The following is an 11,936-nucleotide window of genomic DNA, read 5'->3' on the forward strand; positions in this document are numbered from 1 at the left end:
TACCTTTATCTATAGGCTGAAACAGCTGTAAGATCTATTTTGTGTGTATTATTTTTATGGTATTATCTTATTGATGTATATTGTTTTATTTTGTTGAATTTGGATGTTCCTATTTATGTAGCTAATAAATAATATGAATTGGTAATATCTGAAAGTCAATGATTGAAATGAATCTGTTCCTCCATTTTCTTATTTGTATTATGAATTTGAGGTAAAATATTTTACCTTCGCTCATCTAATACAATAAATGAATTAATTGCTTTGCAATTATAAGCATTTATGTATTTGCCTTGCGTATATATATATATATATAATATATATATATATATATATATATATATATATATATATATATAATATATATGCGTATGTATATGTGTGTGTATATATATATGAATATGTGTGTGTGTATATGTACTAGGGTTGATTTGTTCAACATAACTTTCAACGCAGCGCCACTGCATGGCTGTAGTCCAATGACTGAAACAAGTAAAAGAAATATTATTTTTAAAAGATTTTTGTATTAATCAAATTATCAATTTAAAGTTTATAAAATTTAAACAAGTTATTTTTTTTTTAAATGTATTAATTAGATTGTTAACCTAAGGAACATGAAAATTATTTAAAGATAGTTTTATTTAAAAACAATTTTTTTATTAATTAAATATTTTGCATTTTTTTTTTTTTAAGGTTAATGAAACACGGAAATATTCCTGCGAGAAATCGGATTACAAAAGAAAGCACACAATTGGCCGAAGGCGTGCTGTGTCTCGCGTGGTTACATATGATGAATCTGTTCCACTCTACGAAGCATTTGTCCGTGCTGCAGAACTACGCGAAAAGAAATCGGAAACAGCCAGAGACAAAAACCATGGCAATGTTTCCACGCCTTCTATGTCATCCGTCCGAGAAAATGACAAAGGAAGAGAAGACATCAGTGCCACCAGCAGCACCACCCCTGTCATCAATGATAGTACCAAGACCAAAAAATATCTCCGTAGTGTTAATCACAAGAGTAATACATTACTATCATCAGAGTTGCAACATGGTGTGAAGAAAAGAAAAAATTTGAAGAGATTGCAGTTGAAAAACGATGCCTTAAAGATGAAAAATCAGAGGAGTGAGGTACAGATAAAAAAGCAAACAGGAAAAGGCCGTCCCAAAAAGTCGGCATCATTGCCTTCATCCTCCATGCTATCATCAAAACGAACTTCTTCATTAAGAACCAAAAAAACTATTTCAAAATCAAATGTCGATAACTTATTGCGGTTAAACAAAGGTAAAAAACTCTCCGTGTGTCTAATACGTTTGAAGCGTGAAGCAAGTTTAAACGCTGCTGCAAAAGTGAATTTGATATATAATGAAAGTTTACAGTCTCCTTCATCAACTGTTTTATCATCACCGTCTTCAGCATTTTGTTCTTCACATAGTGGTGGTAGCAAGCAGACAACACAAACACATGCACTTGGATCTAGAACATATAGACAGATGAAGAAGAACAAACATAAAATTGTAAATAAAACTAAAAATGCACGAGGTTTGCGTCTGAAACGAGACAGCAGCTTAGCAACAATTAGTTCTCCTGCAAATTCTTTAACTCCCTCACCTCGTTCTTCTTCTTCGCGTTCTTCTTGTTCTTCCTCTTCTTTGTGGCAATGCAAATCTGTTGCAGAGATGATTACAGTGAAGAAGAGAAAACCTGGAAGAAGGAAGCAACATGATACTTCTTCTTCATCCTCATCTTCATTTTCTTCTCCAAATAGAAGTAAAAGACAATTAAAAACAAAAACAAAGAAACACAAAGGACCCTCATTGTCTATAGCCAAAAAGTCACTTGAACCAAAAAAATCCAGGCTCAAAAAGTGTCACACAGTTAGATCAACTCGAAGACAACAACAACAACAACAGCAGCAGCAGCAGCGAAAGAAGAAGAGTAAAGAATTGGAAGAAAGGAAAAAGCATTTAAAATTTTCTCAGACTGAAAATCTTGTTAAACCTGTGCTGAATCGAAAATTGAAAGAGTGTAATATTCATGAATTAGACTCCTCCTCGTCAAATTTACTGCAGAGTGACAATGCTAAAGGTGTTGATGTGATTTCGTCTCTCCCAGTTTCAGCATCAAAAAAACGCAACTTAGGGTTTATGTCAGCACAAGAATATTATGTTGGTGCAAGTAATATTAAATCAATTCCAGCAATGAAAAAACACAGGAATGAATATCTATCGCCTTCTAAACTCATTCCTAGTAATGCTAAGACAACTTCCTCAATATCAATACCACTATCGGAGAATCGTAAGTTAAAGTTTCAAACTTCGTTATCATCAACTTGTCGCAGGAGTTGTTATACTTGCCGTTTACAAGCAGGTGTTCGATTGAAAGAGTTTGAAACCAGGTGTGAAAAGGCAAATGAAGAGCTGCAGCATGATGCAAATATGAATAAAGCAATTATGAATCATGGTCAATGTGCAAAAGACTGCATCACATGTCATCTTGGAGCAGATATGCGGTTAAATGAATATGAATGCGATGAGACAAATTGTAAAATAAACATGAATGACGGAATATACCAAGGAAATGACATATTGTCTTGTCATTTAAGAGCAGGATTAGAAAAATATCGAGTTGGTTGTGAGGCAGACAGTAGTGGGACGCAGTGTCACAAAAACTGTATCATTTGTCATCATTTCAGTTCAGGTATGGGTGGTTATCATGTCGGCTGTGAAAATAAAAACATGGAAGGGGAACGAAATCCAAACAATGATGGCATAGCAGTTGTGAATGCGTGTCGTTTTGTTCAAGCTAACGATGCTCCATCGCCTCTACTGGCACCAACATCAACGCTGCCTTCACATGAAAAAAATTGCAGTGCAGCTTTAGAAAACTCAGTGACTCTGATGCAGTGTTGTCACCAGCGTCAGCATCATCACCGCCATCATCACCATCTTAACCAACACCCGCATCTATCTCCTTTGGAAAATCCCCAAAATTTATTCCGAAATCAGAATCCAGCAGAGAGTAGTAAAAAGCAGCGAACTCTTAAAAAACTGGAGCATAACGAAGCAATTGATGAAGATCTAGATGTTGTCACTGTTCCAGATGATAACCCTGCTACGAAGTATTTGAATTTCAATGTAAAAGACAATTATCAATGCCGAGCAATGAGTTGTAATGTTATACAAGAAAAATTCACTAATGCTAATGAGGAATTAATTAACAAGCGATTAACTAATATTGACATTTCCACTAACGACTCACATGCAGATTGTGAAAATTTAAAAAACATTAAATCTTTGAAATTGCCCAATGATGATGGAATTGATGAAACAATAGATGGATCTGATGTGATTGATGTTGTAGGAGATGAAGATATATCTGCTAGCCCTGATTATCGTCAAAATCTGATATCTAATTTTAAATTTGGAGAAACAACACTCGGTAATGACAACCGCCATGACCACCAGCACAAGCATGACGACAATGATGATGGTAATGATAGTAGCAAACAGTGTAAATCTGTTAATGATTTCAAATTTGAAAAATTAACATTAACGAACAAGCAAAACAAAAAGTTTGGTTTTGGTGTTGCCGTTGCTGTTTCGTCTGGTTCATCATCATCATCATCATCTTTGTTAGCTAATGAGTTTTCTCGCTCAAATTGTTATCAAAGTTTAAATTCTAACAGAAATGACAGCATTAGTAATACTACTAATAATAAAAAAAATCCAGGAAAATCTACTGCGAAATCACTACATTTTACAAATTTACAAGCTCTCAAATCAAATGAAAGATTAGATGGCGCTAGTACTGCTGATGCAGTATCAACACCAGCATTGACATCAGCTAAAGATACACATGCTAATTATCCAAATTTAATTATTATTGGAGATGATGACAATAAATTAATATATCCTACTAAACGATCAGCAACTGAAGTTGTAGGAGATGTACATCCCAAAAAAAGATGTTATAAGTACACACCACCTTTAGATGGTATTGGAAGCAGCCGTTTTCCTTCTAGTACTGCTGGTGCAACAACTACTACTTCATTTGGGCTGTGTAGTAACAAATATTATTATTGTAGTAGTAGTAGTAGTAATAGTAGTAGTAACGATGGTGGTGTTAGTAATATGAAAAATACTTTTGTAAGTAATAATAATATTAATAGTATTGATAATAACAAGCTTGGTGGTGTTTGTGCGAAAGAATTGTATTGCTCCAATGAGGAACAGTATATTTGCTATGAAGCTAATTGTCAGAAGCATTCGCCTATGATGGAAAATTCATTACGCAAAGTTCCAAAAAGCCTTGCTGATTTAAATATTCCATCTTATGAAACTTGTTCAATGACAACAAAGAGAACAATCACACCAAAGGAACTGAATAAATTAAAGTTGTCAAGAATTGGTAGTTTACAAGGAAAAACTTGGGGAAAACATACGATGATAGCAAAAGGAATGGTGGAAAGATCGGATAAGTGTAAATTGACTGAGAAAAGTGCTGGTTTTAATGAAGAAACTTGTGGAAATCATCCAGTGATGGCAAAACGAGTGATAGAGAGATCAGATAAATGTAATTTGTCTGGTAAAGGTGCTGATTTTCATGGAAAAAATTGGGAAAAGCACAACACAAAGATTGCAAAATTTGTGCCCAGAAAAAGGTCACAAAAAGTTGCTGGTTTTCATGGACAGAATTGGGAAAAAGATGCAAGGGTTTCAAATTCAGTGTCTGGGAAAACATTTGAGAACATTGCTGGTTTTCATGGAGAAAACTGGGAAAAACATACTGCAGGGATTTCAAATTTAATGTCTGGGAAAACCCCTGAAAACATTGGTGGATTCCATGGACAAATTTGGGGAAAAGATGCAGTGGTTTCAAATTTGGTGTCTGGAAAAATATTTGAAAATGTTGCTGGTTTTGATGGAGACAACTGGGAAAAATGCACTACAGGGATTTCAAATTTGGTATCTGGGAAAAGATCAGAGAAAGTTACAGGTTTCAGTGGACAAACTTGGGAAAAAGATGTTAGGATTTCAAATTTGGCATCTGGGAAAACAAATGAGAATATCTCTGGTAGGTTTCATGGAGAAGATTGGGAAAAATGCACAACAGGAATTTCAAATTTGATGTCTGGGAAAACCTCCAAAAATATTAGTGATTTTCATGGACAAGATTGGGAAAAAAATGCAGGGGTCTCAAATTTGGTGCCTGGAAAAGCGTCTGCGAAAATCACTGATTTTGACTCCAAAATATGTGAAAAAAATGCAATGATTACAAACTTGATGTCAAAGAGAAAGGATGAGTGTAAAGTATCTGAGAAACTCACTAGTTTTGAAGGAGAAATTTGTGGAAAAGACACAGTGGTGGCAAGTTCATCATCAAGAATAGGTGAATATAAAACAGCTGAGAAATTTGCTAGTTTTGAAGGAGAAATTTGTGGAAAACCTCCGTTGATTTCAAAAGCAATGCCAGAGGGATCGGACAAATTCAAAATATCTCAAAAAATTGCTAGTTTTGATGGAGAAATTTTTGATAAAAATGCGGTAATGACTAATTTGATGCCAGAGAGATCAGATGGATTTAAAATATCCAATAAAATCACTAGTTTTGATGGAGAAATCTGTGATAAAAATGCAGTGATGACAACTTTGATGCCAGAGAGATCAGGAGAATTCAAAATATCTGAAAAAATTGCTAGTTTTGCTGGACAAACTTGTGATAAAAGTGCAGTGATTTTAAAATCAGTACCAGCATGTTTACCTTCTCCAGAAGCAAAACGGTCCGGAAACATTGCTAGTTTTGCTGGACAAACTTGTGATAAAAGTGTGGGTATTTTAAAAGCAATGCCAGCACATAAATCTTCTTCAGAAGCAAAACTATCTGCAGACATTACTAGTTTTGACGGACAACCTTGTGATAAAAGTGTGGTGATTTTAAAATCTATACCAGCATGTATGCCTTCTCCAGACGCAAAACTATCTGCAAATATTGCTAGTTTTGATGGACAAACTTGTGATAATTGTCCAGCGGTTGCAAAATCGCTGTTAGAAAGAAAAGCAGGGAAAATTCAGTTAGCTAGGAAAAACGTTGCAGCTTTTGATAGACAAAGTTGTGACAAAAAAAAACACCCGGTGATGAGCATGAGAAAATCAGTACCAAAGAAACCAATTGAATGTAAATTTCCAAAAGAAATTGCTTGTTTTGATGCTACAGAGTGTTGTGAAAGTCATTTTATGATGGAAGAATCACTGCAGCATCATGGTGAATGTAAGGGGTCAAAAAACCTTGGCGTTGAGAGAGAAACTTGTGGAAAATCTTTGTTAACAAAAGGGTCACTATTGCATACACCAAGTAAAGTATCTCTGAGAACTGCAAGCCTTTGTACTGATGTACAGTCTTGTAAACATCACTTAGTGATGGAAGAATTGTCACAGCTTTCTCATGGTAAATCAAGTACATTTAAAGGATCAAAAAGAGTTAGTGCTGAGAGAGAATCTTGCAGAAAATCTTTGTTAATGAAAGGGTCTCCATCACATAAACCAAGTAAGACGTCTTCAAGAACGTCAAGCCTTAGCCGTGAATTACAATCGTCGTGTAAAAAACATTCATCTTCAGAGGGATCCCTAGCATATAAAGCACATAAATGTAAGAGTATTGCTGGTGATAATCTTAAAATGCAACCATGTACGAAACACATGTTGAGAGAAAAGCCACTACGAAAATCTAGTAAATTAACTGAGAAAGCCACAAGACTTGATCTTAAAACAGAATCATGTAGCAAACATATAATGCCAAGAGAAGCACCAGTGCGAAAATCAAGTAAACTAACTGAGAAACCTACAGGACTTGATCTTAAAGCACAGATGTGTAGGAAGTTTGCAGTAACAAAGGAATGTGAGTCATTACCAGTTAAGGCGTCAAAGAGAATAGCTAGTCTTAATGCTCAAGCAATAATGGATCTTTGCCAAGAAACTCGGCAGTCAAGACGAGACTTGAACCAAGATAGTCATCGTTCTGCGAGAACTCATTACATATTTAATCCAAGACGGCAATCCTGTCGGTGGGTGAATGGTCTTGGGATGATTTTGATGAATAATATGGCAGACGGTGAGGATTTAAGTAATGAAGATGAGGATATATTGAGCCAGAAGATGTTGAGTAGCTGCTCAATGACAGGGCTTGGTGTGAGTGCCGATGCAACAAAAATAGTCTGTTCGGCCAGTGGTACTAATAGCAACACTATCTGCAGTGGTGTGAAGAACAACAGCAAGAAATTGGCTGCCGCTACAAAAAATAATAATAACAATAATAATAATAATATTTCTAGAGATGTTGACATGCGAGTGCTCAGTGATATCTCACCCTCTGATGACTGCAGTGTTGATATGCAAATAAAGAAGCAAAACAGCAGCAGCAGTAGCAATAACAGTAGTAGTGGCACCACCACATGCGACACAGCAACACTGACGACAAAAAACAAAAATTTGAATTCAAATTCAGCATCATCACTATCTTCATCATCCTCATCAAAATTTTCAAATGTTAATAACATCGTATCGCATCCTAAAACCACTCCGTCGACAGATTCTACAAAAACTACTCACCCTAGTTGTTCTTCACTTCCGTGTATGCTTGGAGCAACGGGAGCTGGGAGGGATAATTCTACTCACAGTCAGTGCCAAGCATTCACCTTAACAGGGATTGGAAGTATTACAAATTTCACCAATGTTCCTTATCATCCTCAGACTTATGGAAGAGGGCAATTTTCTGTTCCTTGCAGTCATTATGGTGAGTTAATGTTTCATTTCTTCATTATGATATGTAATAATAAATTTTTGGACTTTGTAACTCTCTACCAACAAAATATGCAAATATATATACATATATATCTATGTATGCATACAGAAGAATTTAAGATGGGCTGCCCCTGGGAGCTCGTCTATGCTGATGACATTGTTCTTATAGCTGAATCACTACTAGAACTAGACAAGATTTCAGGTATGGAAATAAGGCTAGAATCAAAGGGTCTTAGAGTTAATCTAGCAAAAATCAAAGTCTTAGTAAGTAGGAAGGTAGACAAATTACAAATGCCTTCAAGCATGATATATTACCAACAGTCTCGGTCACCCATCATTACATCTGTGAGGCCCCAGAACTAAAAGGTGCTTTTTACATGCCACTGGCATGGGTACCAGTTATGTGGCACTGCTCAATCTGTAGAAAAGGCATAGGTAGAAACGCCATGAGATGTAACCAGTGTAAGCTATGGACACATAAGAGGTGCAGCAATATCAGAGGAAGGTTAACGGGGAAAATAGTTTGTGTGTAGGTGCACAGGTACAATTAACACTAAAAATGTACAGAAAATAGACTCCATCAAAATGCCAGGGGGAAAAACTTGTAGTAGTTGATAGCTTCCATTACCTAGGTGACCAAGTCAGTAGTGGAGGTGGATGCTCCAAGAGCATAGCTGCTAGAATAAGAATTAGGCTGGGCAAAGTTCAGAGAGCACCTACCTCTGTTGGTAACAAAGGTCCTCTCCTTCAGAGTTAAAGGCAGATTGTATGATGCCTATGTGTGAACAGCCATGTGACATCACAGTGAAACATGGGCTGTGACTGCTGAGGACATGTAAAAGCTTAAAAGAAATGAAGCTAGTATACTTTGCTGGATGTGCAATGTCAGTATGTATGCACGACAGAGTGTAAGCGTCTTGAGGGAAAAGTTGGATATAAGAGACATCAGGTAGAAGTGCCAACCTCTAATAGTGGAGAGAGCTTGTGGAAGATGTAGACCTAGGAAAACGTGGGACGGTGTGGTAAAGCATGATCTTCAAACGTTGGGCCACACAGAGGCAATAACAAGTGACCAAGACTGTTGGCGATATGCCATGCTTGAGAAGACACGTCAAGCCAAGTGAAATCATAGCCATGGCTGATCCCAGTGTTGTGTAACTGGCATCTGTGACAGTGGCATGTAAAAAGTACCTTTTGGATATTGGGCAATATGCTGTGCTTCAGAAAACCCATCAAGCTAAGTGAAATCATATTCATGGCCAATGCCAGTGTCACATAATCGGCACCTGTGTCACATAAAAAGCACCCTTCAACTATAGGCCGCACGTAAGCAGTGACAAGTGACTCAGACTGTTGGCAGTATACCATGCTTGAGAAGACTGGTCAAGGCAAGTGAGATCATAGTCATGGCCAATGCTGGTGTTTCAAAACAGGCATGTAAAAAGCACCCACTACACTCTTGGAGTGGTTGGTGTTAGGAAGGGCATCAAGTTGTAGAAACCATGCCATATCAGACTGGATCCTGATGCAGCTCTCCAGCTTACCAGTTTTCAGTCAAACCATCCAACCCTTGTCGGCATAGAAAATGGACATTAAATGATGATGATGGTGTATATATACATATATGTATGTATATATACACACATATTTGCGTGTGTGTGTGTATATATATATATATGATCCAATTCACTTATACCCACTTCACTGTACATTGAAGATATGCCCCAATAAATCTTCACTTTCATCTTTTTTCTTCTGACTTGACAATATTTGTTTCTATTTTACTTTAATCTCTCATCAACTACCATGAAGCTACCTGCCCCAATATTAAACCTCCTCTCAGTTGATGAGTTTTCATCATACAAGATGAAAACCTATCAACTGAAAGGGGGTTTAGTATTGAGGCAGGTAGTTTTGTGGTAGTTGGTGAGAGATTAAAATAAAATGTTTTTGTGTGTGTGAGTAGGAGTCCACTAGGGTTCATTTCAGTCCTCCAAGTTATAACTGAGGAATTCAAGACTGGCTGCCCTTGGGAGCTCCTCTATGCCAATGACTTTGCTCTTATTGCTTAATCACTAGCAGAACCAGAGAAGAAATTTCAGGTATGGAAGTGCAGACTGGATGCAATGAGTTAATTAGAGTTAATTTTTCAAAGACCAAAGTATTAATAGAAAACAAGCAAATTACAGATCCTTTCATGGAGATGGCTCTGCTTGATATGTAGAAAAGGTGATGGGAGAAACTCCATAAGGTGTGACCCAGTGCAAGCTATGGACACATAAGAGATGCAGTGATATCACCAGAAGACTAACAGAGAATGTAGTCTTTAGATATGGCAGATGTGCAAAATAGAGACTCTGTCAAATGTCAGGGGATATCCTTAGAAGTGGTAGACAGTTTCCGTTACTTAGGTGAACAAGTTAATAGTGGAGGAGGTTATTCTGAAAGCACAGTTGCTAAAATAAGAATAAGCTTGGCGAAGTTCTTAATTAGATGGATTTTAGGCAATGTGCAACTGGTCCTAGCAGTAGTTCTTTCCATTTGAGAAGAACCAAATCATCTCCAGCTCAATAGGTTGCCTCAGCTTGTTCAGGTGCTTCTATGGCTTTGTGAAGCAGTTCTCTGTGGTTGTCCTTTGGCTGTCAGAATTTCTCCCTTGCACCTCTTGTATGAGTGGGAGCAAAGGTTCTCATTCAGGCTCAGCTTCAAGAGGGTGACTCCAACACACATCCATCTTGCCAAAACCCAGATTCCCTTGCTCAGATCTTCCATCGTCTTTAATAAATTCTTTGATATTTTCAAAATTAATTGAAAAAAACAAAAAGTACCATTGTGTTTATTTTGGTACCAAACAACTTTACACAAACCCTAGTTCTATGATACAAACTATGTTTTAATGTATTAATTTATGTTTTAAACACCAGATTAATTCCTGACAGTTTATAAATTCTTTATAATTTTCAAAAATTGATTGAAAAAATCTGTATTGTATTTCATCCAAAATATGGTAACAAAAGAATAAAACCCTTTTCATAGCAATCCAACTGAGGACCACCTTTGGTTCTATGACATAAAAGGCAGTGTATTTCAGAAGAAATATACTAACAAAAGGGTCAAATGAGCATCATATTTCAAAGTCTATTTTTGTAATTAAATATGTTTTTATTTTTCACTGCAGGTTATTATCCAAATGGGAATTACTGCTCTCATCCTACGCCAATGGTTCCACAGTTGTCAGAACCTTGTGTTCTTAGTCACTCTTTACCAATTCATGTGCCACATGCAGAGGTTAAGGTGCTTATACACAATCCAATCCCAACACAACCCTTGTACAACATCCAACCAATGATGCAACGATGACAACTGCCGCTGTGAGCAACAACAGTTCTTCTGTGCAACCACAAAAAGTGCCATCACAGCAACAACGGCGAGGACGCAATGTTGGTGGAGGCACAAAGAAGAAGACATCAAGACTATCGTTGATGCGGTCACCTATATCTAAAAGCAAAACTAAAAGTGTTGGTGTAAGACTTGGTGTTGAGAAGAATGAAGGGAAGGATCTCAGAAAATCTGAGACAAAGAAGAAGACCAAAATTAATAATAATAATAATAACAATAACAACAACAACAATAATAATAATAACAACAACAACAACAGCAACAACAACAATAATAACAACAATAACAATAATGATAAAAATAATAATAATAATAATAATAAGAGAAGCCAGAAAATTTTGAAAAAGGCTGCACCAATGAAAGACAATCTTAAGAAAATAAATCTCTGTGGTTGTGATATAAAAGAGATTTCCTTGGATAAGAGCGAAAGGTGTTTGATGGTTTCCAAAAGAAAGAAGACTTATTGTGGGTGGTCATGGGAAGGTGTGCCGGAAATGAAAGCAATACTTAACGTGGTGAGATTGTTTGCATTTAATTTTTTCCTTTCACATCTTTTGTCTTTTACTCGTTTCAGTCATTGGACTGAAAGGTACCACCTTGATTGCTTCAGTTGAACAAATTGCCCTCTGTACTTATGTTATTGCTTTTAAGTCTAGTACTTAATCCATAAGTTGCTATTACAGAACCACTAGACTACAAGGATGTAAATAAACCAAAATCAGTTCAGCAGTGTGTGAGAACAA

General features: G+C 36.5%; 1 protein-coding gene across 1 annotated transcript in view; it reads left to right on the forward strand.

The window, feature by feature from the left end:
- LOC115222450 overlaps window positions 1-11,292 on the forward strand; it is a 37,121-nt gene extending 25,829 nt beyond the window's left edge. The window contains exons 2-3 of the mRNA XM_029792642.2: window positions 691-7,786; window positions 10,973-11,292. Coding sequence (XP_029648502.1) covers window positions 691-7,786; window positions 10,973-11,154 — 7,278 coding nt within the window. The 3' untranslated portion in view covers window positions 11,155-11,292. The remainder of the gene's footprint in view (window positions 1-690; window positions 7,787-10,972) is intronic.
- The last annotated feature ends 644 nt before the right edge of the window (window positions 11,293-11,936 follow it).

The sequence above is a fragment of the Octopus sinensis genome, linkage group LG20 (genome assembly GCF_006345805.1).
Source record: "Octopus sinensis linkage group LG20, ASM634580v1, whole genome shotgun sequence".
In the NCBI taxonomy this organism is placed as follows: Eukaryota; Metazoa; Mollusca; class Cephalopoda; order Octopoda; family Octopodidae; genus Octopus; species Octopus sinensis.